This window comes from Perissodus microlepis, chromosome 13 (genome assembly GCF_051167445.1).
Source record: "Perissodus microlepis isolate ML-2025 ecotype Zambia chromosome 13, ASM5116744v1, whole genome shotgun sequence".
Taxonomy (NCBI): domain Eukaryota; kingdom Metazoa; phylum Chordata; class Actinopteri; order Cichliformes; family Cichlidae; genus Perissodus; species Perissodus microlepis.
This window is the reverse complement of record NC_140473.1, coordinates 20,617,102-20,640,524: the sequence shown is the minus strand read 5'-3', so window position 1 is coordinate 20,640,524 and position 23,423 is coordinate 20,617,102. Positions and strand designations below refer to the sequence as shown.

The 23,423-nt window shown below is 39.6% G+C and overlaps 1 protein-coding gene across 1 annotated transcript in view; it reads left to right on the top strand.

Moving 5' to 3' along the window:
• ryr2b (ryanodine receptor 2b (cardiac)) overlaps positions 1–23,423 on the top strand; it is a 73,496-nt gene that overhangs the window by 7,046 nt on the left and 43,027 nt on the right. The window contains exons 9-45 of the mRNA XM_084949253.1: positions 77–151; positions 477–633; positions 787–948; positions 1,070–1,191; positions 1,965–2,148; positions 2,226–2,361; positions 2,492–2,587; positions 2,771–2,889; positions 3,252–3,385; positions 6,739–6,980; positions 7,819–8,011; positions 8,130–8,349; positions 8,486–8,590; positions 10,712–10,815; positions 11,101–11,184; positions 11,993–12,152; positions 12,341–12,488; positions 12,958–13,166; positions 13,813–13,987; positions 14,112–14,320; positions 14,442–14,634; positions 14,944–15,076; positions 15,194–15,308; positions 15,477–15,637; positions 15,806–15,965; positions 16,808–16,894; positions 17,094–17,320; positions 17,483–17,696; positions 17,800–18,414; positions 18,561–18,761; positions 18,910–19,021; positions 19,135–19,275; positions 20,848–21,124; positions 21,224–21,338; positions 21,540–21,672; positions 21,882–21,985; positions 22,254–22,389. Of these exons, the coding sequence (XP_084805379.1) occupies positions 77–151; positions 477–633; positions 787–948; positions 1,070–1,191; positions 1,965–2,148; positions 2,226–2,361; positions 2,492–2,587; positions 2,771–2,889; positions 3,252–3,385; positions 6,739–6,980; positions 7,819–8,011; positions 8,130–8,349; positions 8,486–8,590; positions 10,712–10,815; positions 11,101–11,184; positions 11,993–12,152; positions 12,341–12,488; positions 12,958–13,166; positions 13,813–13,987; positions 14,112–14,320; positions 14,442–14,634; positions 14,944–15,076; positions 15,194–15,308; positions 15,477–15,637; positions 15,806–15,965; positions 16,808–16,894; positions 17,094–17,320; positions 17,483–17,696; positions 17,800–18,414; positions 18,561–18,761; positions 18,910–19,021; positions 19,135–19,275; positions 20,848–21,124; positions 21,224–21,338; positions 21,540–21,672; positions 21,882–21,985; positions 22,254–22,389 (6,158 nt within the window). The remainder of the gene's footprint in view (positions 1–76; positions 152–476; positions 634–786; positions 949–1,069; positions 1,192–1,964; positions 2,149–2,225; positions 2,362–2,491; positions 2,588–2,770; positions 2,890–3,251; positions 3,386–6,738; positions 6,981–7,818; positions 8,012–8,129; positions 8,350–8,485; positions 8,591–10,711; positions 10,816–11,100; positions 11,185–11,992; positions 12,153–12,340; positions 12,489–12,957; positions 13,167–13,812; positions 13,988–14,111; positions 14,321–14,441; positions 14,635–14,943; positions 15,077–15,193; positions 15,309–15,476; positions 15,638–15,805; positions 15,966–16,807; positions 16,895–17,093; positions 17,321–17,482; positions 17,697–17,799; positions 18,415–18,560; positions 18,762–18,909; positions 19,022–19,134; positions 19,276–20,847; positions 21,125–21,223; positions 21,339–21,539; positions 21,673–21,881; positions 21,986–22,253; positions 22,390–23,423) is intronic.

The window sequence follows — 23,423 nt, the reverse complement described above, 5'->3', positions numbered from 1 at the left end:
AAAGACCAGTCTCCTCCCAAGTCAGCTCACGGAAACGTCCTTTACTCCTCTGACTATGTCTGTTTTCTTAATCTAGGATAATGCATTATGAGATTGGATCAGTCTCTGGTCATGCCCGGTCTCTCTGGAGGCTGGAGATTCTGCGAGTTGTGTAAGTGTACAGGGAATGTGGCGTCCGCTCACTTTGAGTATCAATAAATATGATGCTTTTAAGCGCTATTCTATTCGAGCTCTATAGTTCTAATGTTGTTACTAGAAAATACCAGTATATAGAGAGGTAATGTTGTACGTGTTGCACCAGGTCACCACCAGGCACAGAATTGCCTGAAAGAGTGTGCACAATTGCTAGAGTCGTTGATGTCATTGGCCCAGAACTTAGTTCCCTATGTCCCCTGCATGCTAATAGGGATTTTGACAGTTATGAGGAATAACTAAATGTTGTGGAGTGCTTGGTTTCCTCTCTTGATGTTTTCCAGTTGGAGTGGTAGGCATACATGCTGGGGCCAGCCATTCAGACTGTGCCACGTTACTACTGGAAGATACCTGGGTCTCACAGAGGAGAAAGGTCTGCAGCTGGTTGATCGGGACAAAGCTGACATCAATACAACCTCCTTCTGCTTTCGATCATCAAAGGTGAGGGGTGATATGAGAAATACACTGGACATTTCAGTGGTGTTCTGAGTCTTTAGAGATATAGACTGTAATGTCATTTGTTTGAGTTTTTTATGTTTATTAAAAGAGAAAAGATAGAAAAATAAGAATATTTAATGCATTTTTTGTGTTTAGGAGAAGCTTGACACCAACACAAAGACTGACGTTGATGGGATGGGAATCCCAGAGATCAAATATGGAGATTCCATTTGTTTTCTTCAACATGTAGCCTCTGGGCTCTGGCTAACATACCAAGCTGCTGATGCCAAGTCCCATATGGGTGGAGCTCAGCGAAAGGTGAACTTGTATAATCAGTATTACTATAATAAGACAATCCCTGGCAGTTAACCAACAGTGTTGGACTAACGAATCTGGCAAAAGAATCTGTTGGATATAATTGCAAATGATGTGTTTTCAGGCAATTTTGCACAGTGAAGGGCATATGGACGATGGGCTGACACTGTCTCGTTCTCAGAGGGAGGAATCTCATACTGCCAGACTAATACGGAGTGCTGTTCTCCTCTTCACTCACTTTGTAAGGTACAGGATGCTGGATTAAGACCTTCAGTCATTTGTGAATAATTTAGCGACAGTTTTTTACAGCTGCAGTGTTGGCTTAATGCTAAATGTCACACTACATGTCCGACTGAGCGTGGGTTTACAGCATTAGCTTTGTAGATATGTTTATGATATATACATACAATCAGAAGACCAGTGATGTTATCGTCTTGGCAGCGTGGCTCTGATGGGACCTCCCCGCCCTCGTGTATGCGCACATGAAAAGCTGGAGGTGGGAAGAGCAGCAGCAAGACCCTCCAGAACTAAACAAAGCAGTCAACTCAGATACAGCGTCAAGGAAGGAACTGGGCAGATTCAAGAAGCTTAAATAGCATGCCCTCTATGACACAACAAGTTAGCTGTGTAGATGGGTATCAGCTGATGTGGGCTGACACTGAGATCAGATGATCTGCAATGATTGCAGCTGAGCTTGACTTTGTGGGCTGCTGGAACTAATGCTTTGCTCTGTTTTTTACCTTATCTGATAATTTTGAATTGCCATGTCATAATTACAAGAAATCTGGAGGATGAGAATACTTGGGGCTCAGATACTGTCTGTCTGTCTCACATTTGGCTGTCAAATTTTGAGTCTTTTATTTGTAAAAAAAACAAAAAACAATTCATAGGCCAGTATAACACCCTCTGTCTTTACTCCATCGATCAAGTTTGGCTGGTGATAGTAGCAGTAATTATAATACAAGACATTTTGGAAGACTTGTAGGTAGAGTCTAAAAACAAACTTTTTTTTCCTTTAGGAAACTTGATGGTTTTAACCAAGAGGTAAATATCCCATCTGTCAGCCTGCCAGTGGAGACAGTGACACGCAGTCTGCAGGATCTGATCATCTATTTCAAGCCTCCACTGGAGGGGCTAGGCCATGAAGCTAAACAGAACAGCATGGCGGCGCTAAAGAATCGACAGAACATGTTTCAAAAAGAGGTAAATCGATAAGTGTGAATGAGTCCTACGTGTGCTATGCCTCACGCTTCCCTGACTGTGCCTCCCTTTCTTCTCAGGGTGTGATAGATTTGGTCTTAGATTGTATTGACCGTCTACACCAGTATAGTAGTGCTTCTCATTTTGCTGAGGCTGTTCAGAGTGACACAGGAGAGGAGTGGGAGACCATTGTCAACCATTTCTATGAGCTGTTGGGTGAGAGTAGTATAGATGGCACCATACTTATTTTTTGAAGATACCACAAATATCTCCTAATCTGTTAGGGTTCCTCTTATTATCTTATTGTCTGTTAATATATATATATTTTTTGTTTTTTCCTCTTAAGCTGCTCTGCTCCGGGGAAACCGTGCAAATTGTGCTAATTTCTCGGGTTCGCTGGACTGGCTGATTAGCAGGCTAGAACGGCAGGAGGCCTCTTCTGGTTGGTTGGATTTGCTTTATGTTTTCTTCATCAGCCATTGTGGATTGAAATTTTACAGTATATATTTATATTATATTTGACATTGGTTATCGTGTGTTGTCCTGGATTTATACCTAATAATATAGAAGTATAGAGGTAAATGCAGGTTATCATCCACACAATAACGAGCAGTTATATTTACAGGAGTCCTGGAGGTTCTTCACTGCGTCCTTGTGGAAAGCCCTGAAGCTCTCAATGCCATCAAGGAACAACACATTCAGTCTGTCATCTCATTTCTGGACAAGCTTGGATGCAACGACAGGGTAGTGTGTAGAAGGCTTTTGTGTGTATTCATTATAAAAATAAGATTGAAGTAAAGTGCATGGATAATAAGTGATGCCGAATGGCCAGTAATTTCATTATTAAGCTTTTTGGCTACAGTGGCATGTCTGCATTAATTAAAAATAAATACAAAAAGTCCTTTGTTATTATCCTAGTTTTCTCTCAGAATTTGTCCTTATGAGGCTTAAGCAAATTCCACATTATCACCAGTCTAGTAACATAGACATAGTGTTTCACTTTTAACAGCTATAATAACAGTTTCCAATCTGTTTCCTGATGTCGGATCATTTCCATTTGCTTATTGAGCTATTGCCACATGAAGAGCTGACAGGTTGTGTTCCAGGTGCTGGAGGTGCTTTGTTCTCTGTGTGTGTGCCATGGTGTGGCGGTGCGGTCCAATCAGAACCTCATCTGTGACAGTCTGCTGCCAGACAGAGATTTGCTACTCCAAACACGTCTCGTTAATCAGGTCACCAGGTAATTTTATAATCTGGTTTCCAAACAGGACCGCTTTTTGTTTTTGTGTTTTTGCCATTCCATTCATCCTTTTTACTTTGAAGTTTTCTGAATTTCTCTACATTCAGACAGAACTCTGATTTTGGATTATTGTTTTTTACTACACATAAAAATCAGATGCAAAGTAGCACAAAGAACAATATATTAAGTAGGTAAATTTTACAGTTCTGTGCAAAAGTCTAAAGCCACCCCTCATTTCTTTATATTTTGCAATATTCAGCAATTTCTCCCCAGGGTTTCCGGAGGTCTTTCAAAGTATATCTTTGGAAATTGGCTGCTTTTTCATTCATTTTCAGTCCAGTTGTTTAACCTAACCCTGCAAAAGCACCTGGATAGAAAAACCCACTGTGAAACACTTTCAATCATAGATTGGGCTCCCCAGAACCCAGACCTTAGCATTATTGAAGCAGTGAGGGATCACCTCAACAGAGAACCGAACAAAAAGCATCCAGCATCCAAAGAAGGGCTCTGAATGTCCTTTAAGAAGCCTGGAGAGCTGTTCCTGAAGACTACGTAAAGAAATTATAAGAAAGTTGCATTAAAAAGTTCAGGCTACACTGAAGAATGCTGACATTCAAGCTCGTTAGAAGTATACAAACGTTTTGCCTTGCATACTTTATATCCATGTATGTTTGCAGATGTTTTAATATATCAGTGCACTTATTTTTCCATTATTTTAAAGTGAAATAAATATGAAATAATGGGAGGGTGGCCTAGAACCTTTGCACAATGCTGTATTTATGTTTGGCAAATAACTCAATAGGGGTTTCTTTCCCTGACTCTTCTCATGCTCGCACATGCATTTGTTTAGCTGAGTGTTATTTGTCAACTGTGGTGCTCTGACTCCCACGGGCCTTGATATTCTTGTTTTTCATCTGTAAAGATGTCACATCCTTGATACTAGAAATATTTCAGATTTTTCTACAGCGTGACATTCGTTTTTGTTTTTTTTTCTCTTTTGGATTTAATTAAATACTTTCTTTTTTCCTCCAGTGTCATCTCTTCGATTGCTACATCATTTTTTTTTTTTTTTTTACATCTGAATAGATCGGAACAATAATGTTGATGTCAGAGCTTAGATGTCTTTGTCTCACCCTCGTCTCATGAGAGTTTGGAAAGATTACCTTAAGCCCGAGGTGGTATGACTCAACGGAGGCATTTTTTAGTCAGTTTCATCATAGTCCATGCTCTTCTTCTGTCTCTCAATATTTTGACCTGCTGTGCCAATCTGATCTTGTAGGCAGTTTCCATTTCCCTTTTCCTTTGAGCAAGTTTTTTTCTGCCCAATCTGCCCTTTCTCTGTAAGCAGCTGCCTTCTTTTATCATGCTTTTTTTTTTTTTCCATCAGCAGCCCATTTTATTCCTCAGGCTTTATAGCTTATTTTGTTTCATATTCTTCACACCTGCTCAGTCCATGCCCCAGCTCTCCTTTCCTCCTAAAGCAATTTCTCATTCTATCACTTCTTGTTCCAATAAATGCTTCATTAGTACATCTGCTTCCATTCTGATTTCCTTTATCTCATCAATTTTCTTTCATCTTCTCTCCCTCACCTACCACAGTGTGACAGTTCTTCCAGATGCTCTCTTCTTTTTACATTTTTGCCTTTAATCTATTCTTTCCATGCATTTTATCTAGCCTCAATCCAGCCTTTTATGAGTAAAACTAAAAACATGTATACTAGCTGGTATTTCAAATGCTGATTAAGTTTTTATTTACACAATAAAAGTGGCTTACTGACTTCAGTGCACTGCTTTTTTAATGGCTGGGTGCTTGGGAGTCCCATTCATAATTAAATTTCATTTGCTGGATTTACTGATTTGACATGAATCTAAATTTAAGTCCAAAGTTCAATCAGCTGAACTTTGGAGTTGTTGGAACTGCAAACCTAATTTAAAAAAAAAAAACTCGGGACACTGTGTAAATTGTTAATGAAAACATAATGCAGTGATTTGAAATCTCAGATCAATAGAGCATGTTTTCTAGGTTCTATTTACAGTAAAACAGAAAACATTTCAGATGTTTAAACTGGAAAAGTTTACCAGTTTTAGAAAAGTTCATTTTGAATTTGTTGGCAACACATCAACATATCAAAAAAGGATATGTTTACTACTAAGTACCGCCTTCTCTTCTTTTAACAATAGTCAATAAACATCTGAGGGGGGGCCTGAGGAGACCAGATGCTGGATATTTTGGATGAGGAATGTTGTCCCATGCTTGTTTCATATACAATTCCAGCTGGTCAGCAGCCCTGGATAGACTTATTTTTGTTTCAACGAGGACCAAATCTCTTCAGTGATGGTGCCGTGTTGCTGCAGCATATGTAGTATGTGGCTTAGCGTTGTCATGCTGAAATATCCACGTCACAATTATGCCTGTTATGGTGCAATGCAGCTGAAGAGCACCGCCATCCAATATTGAGTTTTCGCTTTGTTCTTTGTGCTTAGAGAGTCTTTTGATAATGTTATGTACTGTAGATGATGGGATATTCTAAATCTTCACAATTTCATTTTGAAGAACATGTTGAAGTTTTGGCAGATTGGTGAACATCTGCTCATCTTTACTACTGAGAAACTGACGCTCTTTTTATGCCCACTCGTTTTACTTACCTGTTTCCAACAAACTTAATTAGTTGCAAAATATTTCTTCAGCTGTTTCTTTTTAGTCTTGTTTACTTTTCCAGCCTTTTGTTGTCCCGTACCAACCTTTCTGACATGTTTTGCTGCCATCAAATTCAAAATGAGCTAATATTTTTCATGAAATAGTAAAATGTCTCAGTTTAAACATTTGTTTCCCATGCTCTATAGTGAATACAATCTGGGTTTATGACACATGCATATCATTGCATCCTATTTTTACTTACATTTCACACAGTGTTTTATGTCATAAACAATTTCTGGCTGAGAGCACACAGCAATGTTATGCTGAAGTCTGTTTTCCTACTGGCTTAGAGTGTGGACACAAACTTAACGTTCACAAAGTTTGACTCTCTCCAAGTTAACTTGTAATTACAGACTATCAGCAGCACTTAAAAGTAAAAGCCCACTACCTGAATGTTTCAAACACTGAGCTTTGCTAATTAAGAGTGTCACAGCTTAAGAATTAGTTGTATGGGTGCACCATGTATCTAATTAAGTTGTCATATCGACGCAGAATGAATTTCACTTTTATTTGTGAGCAGACTACTCATATGCTTTGTAAATTATTTCAAAATTCATTTATGATCACACCAAATACACTAAAATCTTAAAAGATGAGTTGACTGAAATTTCTCTGTCTTTTTTGCCACATTTCTCTGCATATTATGTGACAACAGCATGAGGCCAAACATCTTCCTAGCTATGGGAGAAGATTCATCCCAGTATCGCAGGTGGTACTACGAGCTGGTTGTGGATCACGTCAAACCCTTTCTAACATCTGAGCCCACACACCTGCGTGTCGGCTGGGCTTGCATGACAGGCTACCAGCCCAGGCCGATGGGCGGCGAGGGCTGGGGGGGAAATGGAGTGGGAGATGACCTCTGCTCGTATGGCTTTGATGGACTTCACCTCTGGTCAGGTGAGAATGAGCTCAAACGGCTGATAAACAGCTTGGTCTGTTTAACATTATTGTATAACACTGATCACAAGAGTTTACAGGACGAGTAAACTCCACATACTCCAAAGACAAATATCAGACTCTGTAGCTGTTACAAACATGATAACAAGTCAGTTTGAAAGTCTTAGCACATTACTTTAGTGCCACAAAAGCTACACATGGGAGGAATACCATTGCAATTAAAGCACAAAATGCATTATAATAGATAATTTTTAATTTCCTTGTTCAGAATAATTGAAATGTCTGTAGTTAGTGCAATAAAAGCTGTGACTGCAATTGCTGAGCATCACTTAATTATCCACAGAGAACAATTAACATATTACTTTTTTCTTTCATGTTTAACATGGACAGAAAAGAGAGAGAGCAGTGGAGGCAATTACAATCTCAGTTTTCAGTAGTGATGATTGCACTTCATCAAAAAAATAAAAACAAAAAAACAAACCTTTGTATTTTGATAAAGATTTGCTTGTGCAACACAGACATCTCGTGTAAAACATGAAACGTGTCAACATTTCCTGGCTCGTTGCACTTTATTCTTATTTAGTGTGGACAGCAGTAGATTATCATTGATGTTTCTAATTATCAGGAATGGCTCTGCTGTGAGGCGTGTTCCTAAAGTACCTTAATCTTTACAATATGTTTTACATTTATGAATGCTATAAAACATTCATTTGATTTGACTTTAGTTGTAGTGTTTCCATTTAATAAAGCACAAAGCACTTGAATTCCCATTTTAAGTTGTACAGAAACATTAAAAATGTAAATATGAAGACTAATGAGTGTGTCTCTTGAATCTTAGGCTGTGTGAGCCGGAAAGTCAGCTCCCCGTTCCCTCACCTACTAAAAGATGATGATGTCGTTAGCTGCTGCCTTGACCTCAGCATTCCCTGCATCTCATTCCGGGTCAATGGTCTACCTGTGCAGGGCATGTTTGAGAACTTCAATGCTAATGGACTTCTTTATCCTGTGGTCAGCTTCTCTGCTGGAGTAAAGTTAGTATCAACACTATTATTGGTTTTTTGGTTGTTTTTTTTTAATGTTTTTTTTTTTTTCAAGAAATCCACAAAACAATAAATTTTCTTTGCCTCTTTTCTTGGAAAACAAAACAAGAGTTCATTTTCTGTTTGGGGGAAGGCATGGAGAGTTTCGCTTCCTGCCACCTCCAGGTTATGCTTCTTGCTCTGAAGCTCTTCTCCCAAAAGTCAGACTGAAGGTACAGCTGTGTCAGGAATACATTTTGGATCATGGTGAAGGGAAACAAAAGCTTATTGGCCCCTTAGTGCCTGTCACTCCAGTTACCTTCACTCCGACAACAATAGACATCAGTAAGGTAAATCTTGTTTTACAAAGATGAACTGTTTGTATACTTAAAGTCTTTATAACTAATTTGTAGAGAATCATTTGCTCAGAGAAATGACACCATCTCAGAGTAGTTTAGCTACTTATGCAGTACTTTTACCCTACAGGTGGTATTGCCTCCACAACTTGAGGACATTCGAGAAAAAATGGCTGAGAATATCCACGAGCTCTGGGTAATGGACAAGATTGATCTCGGATGGACACATGGACCAGTAAGAAAAGTCACAAAATGTATAATTTTATAAAATTGCATAACTGATATGCAGTATTGTATAAAAGTCTTGAGCCACCCCTCATTTCTTCATATATTTAAAGAGGAAAAGGAAAAATAAATGCACTGATTTATTGAAACATACAGATATCCATGGAGTGAAGTATGTAAGGCAAACAGAGTATATAAAATTTTAATAAGCTTGAAAATCAGTATTTGGTGTGACGACCTTTATTCTTCAACACAGCCTAAATTCTGTTTGGCAAGCTTTCTTGTAATTACTTTAAGTAGTCTTTAGGAAAAGTTATCCAGGCTTCTTGAAGGACATTCAAAGCTCTACTTTGGATGTTGGCTGCCTTTTGTTCCTTTCTCTGCTATGATTATTGATGCCGGATGCCCAGGCTCTGGGGAGGCCAGTCCATGACTGCACTGGGAGTGTGTTTGGCATCACTGTCATGCTGAAAGATGGTATTGTATGGTGGATCAAAACCTGATGGCACTCTTCTGCGTTCATAATTCCATCAGTTTTCACAAGATCCCTAACACTGCTAGCTGAAATGCAGACCCAAAATGTAACAGTTTCACACTTACTGTTGTACTTTCTCCATATATACTGATGATTATTTGAACCAAATAGCTTAAATTTGTTATGACAGGGCTGTGTGCAGGCAGGAGTGGTGGACCCAAAGTGCAGACACTCGGAGACAAAAGGTGAACTTAAATACAGCTTTAGTGCTGAACTCCAAAAAGTAACAAAACTGAGACTCCAAGGTAAACTCATGCAGACAGAACACACAGCTAGATAAGGGTAGATCACGACATGGACACAGAGAAACACAGGGCTTAAATACACAGAGGGAGCAATCAGGGAATGGGTAGCAGGAGGGAAACACAGCTGGGGCAAATCAGGCCTAACAAAACAGGGGAAGCAAAACCAGATACATTAACATAAGACATGCACCTCCAAAGTAAAACAGGAAACATAACACAGACTGAACTTAAAAAAAAAGACTTGCAGGCAGGCACTGCAGCAGAGGGAACAGAGACAAACGAAACACAAGGAGCCAGAAACCAAAACACAGGGAACAAAAGTCCAAAACAGAACAAGACAACAGCACTGACCGCGAAGCCAGCGACCGTGACGGAGCAGGTCCGGAGGCCGGCCGCGCGGAGGGCAGCGGCGGCGGCGACGGAGCAGGTCTGGAGACCGGCCGCGCGGAAGACAGCACACCCCGGAAGGCAGCATAGAACGACACCGTTCAGGAGGGCGTCCACGATGCTGGGTCCATGTTCTGGTCACGATCTTCTGTTATGACAGCGCTGTGTGCATGCAGGAGTGGTGGCATCCTAACAAAATTTGGATTCATTACGCCATAAAACCTGCTGTCAGTGATTTTCTGTCCATTTCTTGTGCAATTTGGCATACCTTGGGCTTTTCCCCACATTTCCCTTCCTTAACAATAGCTTCTTGACAGCTGCTGAGAGCATTTCTGGCTTCAGCAAACAGCAGATGGATCACCTGAAGGACATGACATCCTCTGTAGATTTATTTTAAGCTTGCCAATCTTTCTTGACCCTTCACTTGTCCAGTTTCCTCAATTTATGGGCACATTGCACATCATGCCTAGATATGCCAAATTTTCAACTAATAGCTCTTTAGGAATCATCTTGTTGGTGCAGAAAATACTATTTTATGCCTGTCAGCCTGTGTTATCTTTGGCATTTGTCAGCTAAAGAAATCTGAGCAAATGATGTGTTTTTGTGACCGGCTGCTAGTAACAAAGTATCTAAAATTACAATTTAAAATTGCTCAGTTTTCTGTTATGTGTTGCCACAGCAATGGTTTATCTTTTGAGTTGGGTGCTTTCTTATGGTTGAATAAATCATCGGTTAGTTTGAAGTGTCTTAAACAAGCAAGCAAAAAAAGAACATTTCTGTTAAGATGGTCAGGTACAAAGACTGTAATGCTGTTAGCTAATTTGTTTCCAAAGAAAGACTCCTTTGAAGCAAAACGTAAGGAAATGAGTCTCAATGACACTCTAATGAATCATCATTACGATTACTTTTTAAGAAATCCACATGGTTTTTGCTTGCCTTGCAAAATAACGTCTCTCTCAAACAGGTGAGGGATGAAGGTAAGAGACATGATCCTTGTCTGGTGGAGTTCTCCAAGTTGCCAGAGCATGAGAGAAACCAGAACCTTCAGATGGCACAGGACACACTCAGGTGAGCTCTGTTCTGTTTCATACAATAATAATAAGGACACAACGACAGTCTCGGTCGTTGTGTCCTTGGGACACATGGGAAACGAATGGATGGATAATAATAATAATAATAAAAACCCAGTGTGCTTGATTATTATTTTCATTTATTTTTTATTTATTTACTGAACGATTTTTATAAAAAAAAAAGATTGTGACAGACCTTGTGCTTTTCAAATCTAATATTTAGTAATTAGTAAGTAGTGTCTGCTGCAGTAGTGAATTTTCAAAGTTTTATTCTTCATTGGAGGACCCTGCTGGCACTTGGTTTCCACATCGGATTGATGGATGATCATGCTGAGAAACACATGAAATACATGAGACTTCCTGTCAAGTAAGTGAAAATCCACTAAAAAAAAAAAATCCACTATGCAAGATTTATGCATATATCCTTTTTCTTATCTGCTTATCCAGTTTAGGGTCATGGGGTTGCTGGAGCCTATCCAAGCCTAATGTAATATCATGTTTGATTTAATTTAGTCTTGTTCAGCTGTGAGTTGCATCATGTCTAAATTAAAGTAGCAGAAAAAGATAAGGACCATCTTATGGTGGTAATGGTAACTCATTTTATGAGGCTACAATAAAGAGAGGATACACAACTGCAGTTCATATTCATTTGATCTCGTATGCTTTCACTAGGAGAACATCTCACATCAATTTCAACACTCTTCTTTGAGCCATCCTTGCAAACAAATTCTTTTTAAAACTTACAGCTTATGTCAAAGAATAGTTTAACTGCGATAAAACAGCACAATGAACATCACAAACCACCGCCTACTGAACACACTCTTTTCAAACGCTAACTCAAGATGTTTGAAGTGTGTATTTTTTCTTTGCAGCCTTTAGTCATATGTTGGCTCCTTTAAATTCTCTGAGAATTTTTCTTCCCCCACTTTTTAAATGCAATTTTGTTTATTTATTTATTATTTATATTTCTTTAACGTTTATTGATGTTCTGCTTTATTTGTTTCTTGCGGTTCAAGCAGGGTGTAGGCTAGGAGGGAAAAAGTGAGCATTTTGTTTACTCAAGGCAGTTAAAAGTATTTTATACAGGAATGGTACAAAAATACTGTTTAACATTCAGGAACTGTAACTGTGATCCTGTCACATCTCTGTCTTTTTTGCTTTGTTTTCTGTCTTAGGTATGAGCAGATGACTGGCTACAGGCCTGCTCCAGTAGACCTGAGCCAGGTGTCTCTGAGCTCAGACCACGAGGAAGCAGTTAACTTGCTGGCGGAGAATGAACACAACGTATGGGCCAGAGAGCGAATCAAACAGGGATGGACTTATGGAGCGCAACAGGTTTATGTTCTGTGCTGGATTACTTCAGTTTGTTTCAGCCTTACACAAAAGTACTTTTTCCAGAGTGTTAAAATAGTTATTATATACTTTATATAGATATTCACATAGTAGCAAAAGGTTATACCATGAGATAAGTTTATAGCGTCAAACATAGTTGCCCTTCTTGCTCCTTGCGTCTGTACTTTTAGGATATAAAAGCAAAGCAGAGCCCTTACCTTCTGCCCTACGGCCTTCTTGATGAAAGAACTCGGAGAGTGGGAAGAGAGAGTGTCAGAGAGGCTGTCTGTACCCTGCTGGCATACGGCTACAGCCTGGAGCCCCTAAACCAGGAACACAGTATGTTTCAAAGATCTGTTATAAAACTGTAGCTTAGTGCACATCATATGTAAGGTAATCAGTGTAAGTTCAACTGCGATATATTAACAAAGTAGTAAACAAAGGTTTATTTGTATATTAATCATACTGCAGTATTTGTCACCATTGTTTTCCCAGAGGGATTTTGTTCTACAACGCTTTTCCCAAAAATGAAACTTGGGGCGTTGTAGAAAATGTAAATAAACCTAGATTGCTAGGATTTGCAAATAATCTTTAGCACATATTTATGTAGAAAATAACCTAATGAATGTTAAACATGACAAACATATTTTTATTACATGTTTATTCATTTAGATATATGTGTAGATGTAGGGTTTTGATGATTAGTGGGGATTTTCTGCTGTCTCTTACATTGTATCCAGCATTCCAACTTTTTTGGAAATACGTTTATGGCAAATAACAATATGTTTCCTGTTTCTTGGCTTTACAGCTACATTATCAAAGCCATGTTTCTTCTCTGCTGAGAAATGCAGAGTGTTCAGACCAGATAAATCATATGCTGTGACCCAGGGGAAGTGGTATTTTGAATATGAAATACTGACAGCAGGGAATATGAGAGTGGGCTGGGCCCGACCAGGCTGTACCCCAGATAAAGAGCTTGGCTCAGATGACCAAGCATATGTCTTTGATGGATTTGAGGTGAGATATAATTAAATTTGACATTTCTTACTTTGGCTACTGACCATAACAGTAGCTGAATGGGAATCGGCCCAAATTATAATGGCTTTGTTAATGCATATTTATTTATTTTCATCTTTTTTTAAATTGACTTAACTAATTAACTTTAATTGTTTTTTCTTGCTATATAACTATAACTGAGACTAGGTGACGTTTTAGAGAGCAGACAGAAGGAGATATGTAGGCACAGACAAGTGTCTATTGAAAGAAACTGAAACATTAGTTACTTTTATTGGACCTTCTAATGTCTGCATATTGTGTCACGTTAGTTGCATATCCTTGCAGTGACTCCTGACCTCATATTGTTGGTTGACCAACACAGAAGGTCTCAGTTACTCCAAAGCTGTGTTGATATGATTAATTAAGATCAAACAGTTCCAATTTTTAGTGATTTGTTTTCCATACATATCATATTTTGGTACTAACATGTGGTATATGGATTATTAAAAAATTGTAGAGTTTTTAGATAACTCTTCAAATAGATAGCAGTAACCTCATGCAAAATATACTTTATGACATGTCTTGTATTGGCTCTTCTGGGTTGTTTTTTTTTTGCCTTTGGCTTTTTGCACTTGTCTCTTTCCTTCTAACTCAATGTTGCTTTCAGGCTCAGTGGTACCATCAGGGCAGCGAGCCCCTGGGACGTCCATGGCTGAGAGGTGATGTGGTGGGTTGCTTGGTGGACATGGATGAATGCACCATGATGGTTACGCTCAATGGAGAGCTGCTGTTTAATGACAGAGGATCGGAGCTGACTGCCAAGGACTTTGATATTAGAGATGGTCTGTAAAAGTTTTTGGCTTTATACTTTCTGCTGCATTTTGATGTTTCTAATATAGCTTTACTATACCTTTATTTAAAAGTCTAATATCGGAAAACTATATTGCCACTTCCCATGTCTTCCAGGCCTATTACCTGTGGTTAGTGTTGGGGTGAACCAGGTGGGGAGGCTGAATCTGGGACGCCAAGTAGGCTCTTTGCAATATTTTACTGTGTGTGGCCTGCAGGAGGGGTATAGACCTTTTGCCATCAACATGGCCAGAGACCCAGCTCTGTGGATGAGTTGGAAACAGCCGCAGTTTACCTCAATACTACCTGATGATCACTATTTACAAGTAAACTTACCATATATACAAGGTTTCCTTCACCCATCTACAGACCTTGATGACCTAGAGTTGCTAATAATGGTGATCAGTTAACACAGATCCTGAAAACCTTGTTCAAATCTTTTTCAAGGTTACAAGAGTCAGTGGCTCAGCAGATTCCTTATCTAGCCTGAGGGTCTCCCAGTGTATGCAACCGCACCATGGTGGAGAAAGTGAGATGGGCTATTATCGCCTCAGCATGTCTGTCGGATGTGCTGCTGTCCTCAGAAGCCCACCAGGGGGGGTGCTTCCTGTGGCCTCCAGTGCTCTCTCTCCAAGCTCAGGTTTATTGATGTTATATAAAGTATATTCAAGTTTGAAATCTTTTTTTGAGAAAATGTTACATCGGACCACATTAAAGCTCTGTTTAGTTTGACATAATTTCAACAAGCAAATATCTCTAGACCTGATGCAAGATCTGTTGTTATTATTATTAGGCTACTGGGAGAAACAATTAGTGTGGGTGACTTGCATAGCTGCAGCTATCCAGATTATCCACTGTCTATGCTATTGATATTCTGCCATTATGACCTTGATGAGCCTGCTTAAGCTCCCAGGGGCCCTGCTGTAATTAATGCCCGTTGTCCTTTTAGAAAGGAAAGAGCAGGAGGAGGTGGACTCTGACTTTGAGGTGCTGATGAAGTCAGCCCACAGCTATGCTGGTTCAAGAGATGAGCTCAACTATAAAGATCATAGTCACGACAAAACATCAAGACTGAAACAGCGGTAGGTGGTAGAGAAAGAAAAATGAAGAAAGTATGGCCCATCTCCTTTAAAATTGAATGCAAAATAACACAATAACTGTGCTTTGCTGAAATTAATGTGCATTTCTTTGTCTGTAAGGTTTATGCTGAAGAAGACCAAACCAGGCTTAGTCAGCAGTAACTCATCTGCACGGCTCCTCGAAGACGTTGTAGTCGACAAGGATAACTATGATCACCTTATCCAGAGCTCCAGAGTAAGGCTTTATCTTCTCGTCATCATGTGAAAATACACAATACAAAACTAATTGTAATGCAGTGTGCTTCACTTCTTTGCCAGCACGTATAATTACCTGCCGCAATAAAACCGTTGAATGCAAGATGCAAATACCAAACAGTGACACCAACTAACCTTTCTGTTTCAGTATTACTACTCAGTGCGGGTTCTTCCAGGCCAGGAGCCATTCAATGTCTGGGTAGGCTGGGTGACCTCTGACTTTCATCAGCATGACATGACATTTAACACTGACAATGTCCACACTGTGACTGTCACCCTTGGAGATGACAGTGGCAAAGTCCAGGAAAGGTTGGTGAACAACAAAACAGTTTTATTTAGTATTTTTGACTGAATAGAGGTTTTTTTTTTTCATAATTATCCTTCATCTGCTGTAATTACTATATTTACTGCAGAGGTGTTATATTCCAGTGTGCTGTAAATTTCCATTAAACAGACAATACCCCTCTGTCTACACAGTGTAAAGCGATCTAACTGCTATATGGTTTGTGCTGGAGAGGCAACAGGCCTGTCTCAGAGTCGGAGAAGCACAGGATTGGAAATTGGCTGTTTGATTGACACAACCACTGGTCTGCTTACATTTACCTCCAGTGGAGTGGAGATGGCCACTTTCTACCAAGTAGGTCACACAACAAACTGTGTTTTTTTTTAATGTATTTTTTACTTTAATAAATGTAAGTTTTATACATTATGTCTCATACTGTTTGATATAACGATATACATCGGATGACGATATCAAAACGTCTATCATTTCATATTACGCTATAGTTTGTTTCGTGATTTCGCAAAATAACCTGTTTACGGCAATATTTTTTCATCATTTTGATGGTCACTGTAATTTCTTAAAGTTCTCTCTTTCTCTTATGATTAAAATAAGCACACTACAGACGGACAAGCGACTGTTTTTATGCGTTGGCGTTAGCAACAATGACGGTAAAACCATTGCGTGGCTCCGCCGTCTGCTTGTTTATTTTCCACATAAACCTTTCACAATAAAGTTGAAGATCCTCTTGAGATTTTTCAAACTAAACTGAATCACGTGAAAGAGTACGCAGAATGTTTACGGATGAGAAGCAAAAAAAGAGCCGTCAGGTGCTAAAAAAAACGTTAGAACAGTCTTTCCCCCGCAGCACGCCGTGTAAATACTGACAAAGAAAATGTCTAAAAATGTATAGTTTCATGCATTGGTCAAAACACTTGACTCCAGGTACACGACTAGCTAAAAAAAAAGACTTCACGCATATCGAGTTGCCCGAGATTTACAGAATTTACAGAAAATGTAAAATTTTTGTCATATATATATCGTTGTCGGGACATGAGATTTTGGTCATATCGCACAGCCCTACTATGTATGTAACACTTGGGACTGAACTTGGGGCTGCTAATCTTATAATGTCAGTAACAGGCAAGTTGTTGGATTGCATTATTAAACTGAGCATAAACTGTTTCCCTGCAAATCAGGTGGAGGCAAGTACAAAGCTCTTTCCTGCTGTTTTTGTCAAACCCACCACCAAAAACATGTTTCAGTTTGAACTGGGACGCATCAAGGTAATTCAACTTTCATTATTAAACCTGGCTAAGATACTTTTTATTTTTTTAAGCAGGTTTTGCTTATTTTGTGGACAAATTTGAAGAGTAATAAATTACAATGCAAGATGTTAGCCTGAATTTCAGTTTGTTTTTCATACCATCCTAAAAGTGTCATGTATGACATAATTTCCTGTATTTGTCTTCTTCTCAAATCCAGAATGTGATGCCACTATCCTCAGGTTTGCTTCGGAGCCAGTCAAGGAATGTCACTCCTCAGTGTCCTCCTAGGGTTCAGGTCCAGTGGCTGAAGCCTGCTTCATGGACTAGAGTGCCAGACAGAGCACTGAAAGTGTTGGTTGATCGACCAGATGAATGTCACGGCTGGAGAATTCAATGCCGTGAGCCCTTACAAGCCATGATCCTTCACATTCCTGATGAAAACAGGTTAAGAAGACAGGATTTGATCTTTTACAGATTTAAGAACAAAGAAATATTTTCAAGAAAATAAAGAAATTTTGTTCCAAATGTTGTTGGTGCAAAAGCTTTAATTAGATTTAGGGTTAATAACAGTGAAGTTGCATTTGCTTTTTGATGCTATTCATGTAGGTGTGTTGACATTTTGGAACTGTCGGAGCTTGATGACCTCTTGACCTTTCACAACAATACCCTCCTGCTCTACTGCTCTTTATGTGCTCTTGGCAACACCAGAGTTTGCCATGCCCTCTGCAGTCATGTGGACCAGTCGCAGATTCTTTATGCTATTCAGGATCCCTACCTCCCTGGCCTGCTCCGGTCTGCATTTTATCAGCTGCTTTTTCAGGTGACTGCTTGTTGGAGGTTAGATAACATTAACTGACAAAAGAATAAGTACGTCCTGGTCTTTGGAGAATATCTGAATACATTTTATTGTTTTTGTCCTCAAGGTTTTCCTCAGCAGCTACACCACAGCCTGTCTTATGATGAACCATGAATACATAGTTCCTATGACTGACCAAACCAGAGAAATCACCCTTTATCCCAGTCCTATTAATGGTGGGGATAGACAACCTCCAGAGGGAATACCAAGTGCTAGTTGTAGCACATCCCTTAAACCTCAGATGCATTTTTCAACTCCTTGCTTTATCAGAAGCGATTGCATAGAAGGAGCTAGTGCACTGGAAATAGCCTGCAAAGACAGCCCAGAAATCCCTCTGGACGTTTTAAAGAATCTTACCGTGGAGATGCTGACTGCTGCAGTTTGGGCTGTGGGTCAGGATGTAAGGGATCCTGCAGGAGGCAATATCGAACTTTTGCTTGTTCCTTTATTAAGACTTTTCTACAGCCTCTTGGTTATGGGGGTGTGTAGGGATGAAGACTTAGGGAAGATTCTTAGACTCATGGAGCAAGGTGCATTTGCAAGGCCTGGAACACCCATAGAGAAGTTGGAAGAAGAAACTAGTGATGATGAAGAAGAGCAGAAAGGAGTGATCACTGAAGAAAGTTACACTGTTAAACAAGGACTTCTTCAAATGAAGCTTCCAGAAGCTGTCAAACTTGAGGTGAACCAATCTGCAAAAAAATGTTTTTTGATAATGCTCTTTCTTCTCTGTGGGTCACTGGGGATTAGCTTCATGTGCTGTGTTGTTTGAATCCTTTAAGTATGTTTAAAATTAGCCATGAAGGACTGCTTTATTTCTTTTTCTAGCTCTGCCACTTGCTATTCTACCTGTGTGACTGCCAGGTTCGCCACAGGGTAGAAGCTGTGATTGCTTTCTCCGACAGCTTTGTTGGCCAGCTGCAGGAGAACCAGCGGTTTCGCTACAACCAGGTCATGCAGGCGCTCAACATGTCTGCTGCCCTCACTGCTCGCAAGACAAAGGAGTTCCGGTTACCGCCACAGGAGCAGGTTGCATGATATGAATACTAACTAAAAGGATAAAGTTATAGCATTTGTTTTGCAGTGGTTTATGTAATGTAGCTGTAACTCTGAAGAAAGCATGTAACGCACACTTGCTGATTGTCTATACATATTGTAATCTCTCACCTGGCTACAGATCAATATGCTGCTGACCTTCAGAGAAGATGCGCAGCAGGAGAACTCTCCGTGTCCAGTGGAAATCCAGGAGCTTCTTCAAGACTTCCATCACATCCTCAAGACACACTGTGGTTGGAGCACAGCTTATCTTTGACTGATTGAATTTTTATTGAGCTAGGGAATTATAAAAAAGCTCCAAGAAAGCACTGAGGAAATCCCATTTTATGCTGTTGTCATTCTACAGGCATTGATTTGGCCAGCACCTCAGAGGATGAAGAGGATGCAGAGATGTCTATAAAAGAACAACTTCTCTGTCTTGTGGCGAGAGTCTTTGGCCGTAATAAGTCATCATTGGATATAGACGGGTGTTCTTCACATAGCCCTAGTGAATACAAGTTGTTTTTTCTTACTTAGCACACTTTGCTCTCCTGTTGCATTTTATCACCTTTATAAGTCATTTTATTTAGCTGCACCTGTGATCACGCAGCATGTTTTTGGTTACTAACAAACCATGCAAACATAATGTTGGTGAAGGAGATGTTATATTAGGCCATGCCTAGTGTTGATGTCATTACGCATAGAATTAATGTGTTGCATATAACTTAAGTGATAAGTAACTTATTACTCAGTTGCTCCCTGGAGAAAGTAATTTGACACATAACTTAAATTACACCTGTTTTACCCTGTAATGTGGCGTGTTTGTGGCATTGCCACATAATTACCATTTAACTATATAAACCTCAAGTGTTTATGATGTTTAAGTATGAATACATAGCTGATAGTAAAGTTGAAAACCAGCTTCATAAGACCTCTTCATAATCATCATCACAGAAATCTGGAAATATCTATCGTGTTTTCTACCACAATGTTGTCAGTTCTAGTTGAATTAAATAGAAAGGGTAGCTTGCCATCAAGAAAGGCACTTTCTAGGTCTATAGCACACCCAGTTTAAACACAATAGAGAAAAAAAACTAACCTGAAGAAAGTCACGAAAAACAATTATAAGCTGTTGATTGAGTCATTGATTGATGTTAGACTACGTTAAGTTTGTCTCTACAAAAATGTCAACCATCAAAGAAAAGGAAGGTTCATAAGTTTGACCATTTGGCTTGTAATTTAACATAAGCTGCATCAGCAAGGCCATTAACCATTACCACAACCACAAAATCTTAGAGATTAAACTGCTTCATTCATAATGCTGCCCAGTAACAGAATAGCCATTGGTAGCAAGAGGTAAACAGGCTCAAAGGAATTAAGTCAGGGAGACAGGAAGAGACCCTACGATGTGGAAACTTGAACTCTGGGAGCAGTCTGGTTTTAGCAGATTTTAAATTGGTTACAAACATTCCCAGGTAGAAATAAAGCCTACAGTTCTACAACGCTGACCGTTCATCGCTGCTTTTGTTTAGATCAAGCTCTGGATGTTTGGCTGAGGCTGGTTTACACTCTGCCTAAACATGAGTCTGGGTTCTGCTCTAGCTTTGTGTTATCTTTGCAGATGCTTGCAAAGAATTGTGTTATCAGCAGGTGTTTATAACCGAGATACAGTTTGCACTTTACCCACGGGTTTTTGTCCTTTAGTGCACAACAAATGAAAGAAGTGTTCATTTTTCCACTTCTAATAAGTAGACTGCACCACTGCTTTTCTCTCCTGCACGTGAACTGAAGTCCCCTGATTGCAGTGCAAGCGTGTCTGTCCACTATGCATATAACTGATGAATCTTTAGAACTCAAGTAAAAACATGACAAAGTAAAAATATCACAGTACCCCAACACTGGCAATGCAATATTTACTGTAAGTGACATAATAACAAAATTGTTATTACCTAATAAATGAAATTTCCAATGTTTTGCTATATCACACACATCAATTAATCAATTTGTCATTTAAACACAGATAATAGGATTTCGAGCCTGTCCTTTTATCTCTGCTTCTCACCTGGTGTTACTCTTTCAGAGTCCCTCAAAAAGATGATCTCTGGAACAATGGTGCGCTGGGCTCAAGAGAGTGAGATTGAGGACCCTGAACTAGTCAGTGCTATCTTCTCATTGCTGCACCGCCAGTATCAGGGCCTCAGGGGCCTAATGGAAGGACCCTTATTCAAAGCTTATACCATCAAGCAGTCGTCACTGGAGGACACCATGGCACTCTTGTCCTCCTTGGGCCAAATCCGCTCCCTCCTCAGTGTTCGCATGGGGAAAGAGGAAGAGAGGTTGATGATCAGACGACTAGGGTAAGAATAATTAGTTGCTCTTGTATAATTGATTAGTGTCCAAGTTTCCAGTACCGTGTGGTGCCACACGTTTTCTTACATTTTTGGTAACATCTACAGAGATATCATGAATAATAAAGTTTTCTACCAACATCCAAACCTAATGAGGGCATTGTCGATGCATGAGACTGTGATGGAGGTGATGGTCAATGTTCTTGGAGAAGGGCAAATAAAGGTGAGAAAATAGCTAAAATGTATATAAATAATGTAGAGGAAATACATGAAATCAAAGTTTAGATGTTTATTTTTAGTTTAAAGGTTGGAGTTAAAATTAATTTCTCTTGTGGCTAATTTGCATGAATCAGTCTAATCACTCAGCGGCTGCCCCTTTACAGTTTGCTTTCTCTGTGTGCTTGTTTTAATTTACTATTGCTAGGAGATTACCTTCCCTAAGATGGTTGCCAGCTGCTGTCGATTCCTGTGCTATTTTTGCCGTATCAGCCGACACAATCAGGGAGCCTTGTTTGACCACCTCAGCTACTTATTGGAAAACAGCAGTGTCGGGCTAGGTAAATGTCAGTTTTCTCTGCTATATAATCTCACTGGTCTTTTGTAAAGACCAAACTTGAAACATTTTTGATAGTAGTTTACTGAAAATATATAGAAGTAAACTACACCGATATACATTATTGTGTTTTGCCCTTATACTAATAGCCTGGCATTATGGAGAATTTGAGCCCATGTTTCAGTTGTTTTATGTTTTTTTGTTTTTGCAAAGCTTCACCGTCCATGCGTGGATCCACTCCTCTGGATGTGGCTGCAGCTTCAGTTATGGATAATAATGAATTGGCCTTAGCACTGAGGGAATCAGACCTGGAGAAGGTAACTCTGTATTGACCAGAAATCTTACAGTCCATTAGTCATTCTGTAGACAGTACTGGCTTCCTTCATGTCAATAATAATGTATAATTAATAAATATGATTCAAGGTGCAGGGGAAATGCAGCAGTATATATAGACAGTGGAGCTTAAATATAATATATATAATTATAATATTAAAGTTTAGTTTCTAAGAAAGCTATAATGTTAAGAAAGAGATTCAGCTTGAGCAAATAAGTACATTTTGCTGATAAATCTTATCTTTTTTCCAGGTGGTTCAGTGCCTTGCTGGCTGTGGTCTCCAGAGCTGTCCAATGCTAGTGGCAAAAGGTTATTGCGATATAGGGTGGAACCCTGTGGAGGGCGAGCGTTATCTGGATTTTCTACGTTTTGCTGTCTTCTGCAATGGTAAATTAAAGATTTAAGTTTTCATTTTTAGTATATTTGTTCATACGGTATTTTTTTTTAAATATGAAAAAATAGAATCAAAAACATGGACTAAAATGTCACCCTGATATTTGCAACAAAGTTACACGTGAGTCGTTACATACATTTGGTTGGCTCGATTATGGTATTTGATCTGTCACGCGAAAATTTTTAGCTTGCCAATTTAATAAAAAAAAGTGCAAGCTTAATTAATACTAATAGAGTATACTGTATAATATACATCCATCCATCCATCCATCCATTCGCTTCCGCTTATCCTTTTCAGGGTCGCGGGGGGCGCTGGAGCCTATCCCAGCTGTCATAGGGCGAGAGGCAGGGTACACCCTGGACAGGTCGCCAGTCTGTCGCAGGGCCAACACACAGGGACAGACAACCATTCGCACTCACATTCACTCGCACATTCACACCTAGTGGCAATTTGGATTATCCAATTAACCTATCCCCACAAGCTGCATGTCTTTGGACGGTGGGAGGAAGCCGGAGTACCCGGAGGGAACCCACGCAAACACGGGGAGAACATGCAAACTCCACACAGAAAGACCCCAGCCTGATGGTGGAATTGAACTCAGGACCTTCTTGCTGTGCGGCAACAGTGCTAACCACCGTGCCACCGTGCTGCCCCTATAATATACATTTAATTCTTAATATATACATTTCATTTGCAGAGCATGCAGGTCATTTATTGCTTCTGAAACTTAAAACACAGTGTTGATAGGAGCAAAATGCAAATTTAAAAAGGAACAAGAGGCTGAATCATGTCACGCTCCTAATTAAGCTGCAGTATTTGCACTAGAGGTAATTCACTCTGCTATTGATTTTCCTTAGTCTGAAGCGGTGCCCAAAAGTCATCTGTTCAAATTGCCCTTGAGGCTGTTGACAGTTCAGCCAAATGGCAATGGCTTTCTGTACCACGTGCTCCTCAGTATTTACAGCTTCACCTCGTCTCTGTGCAGCACTTGAGTTGTGCAGTATATTGTTTTATATCACTCTACAGA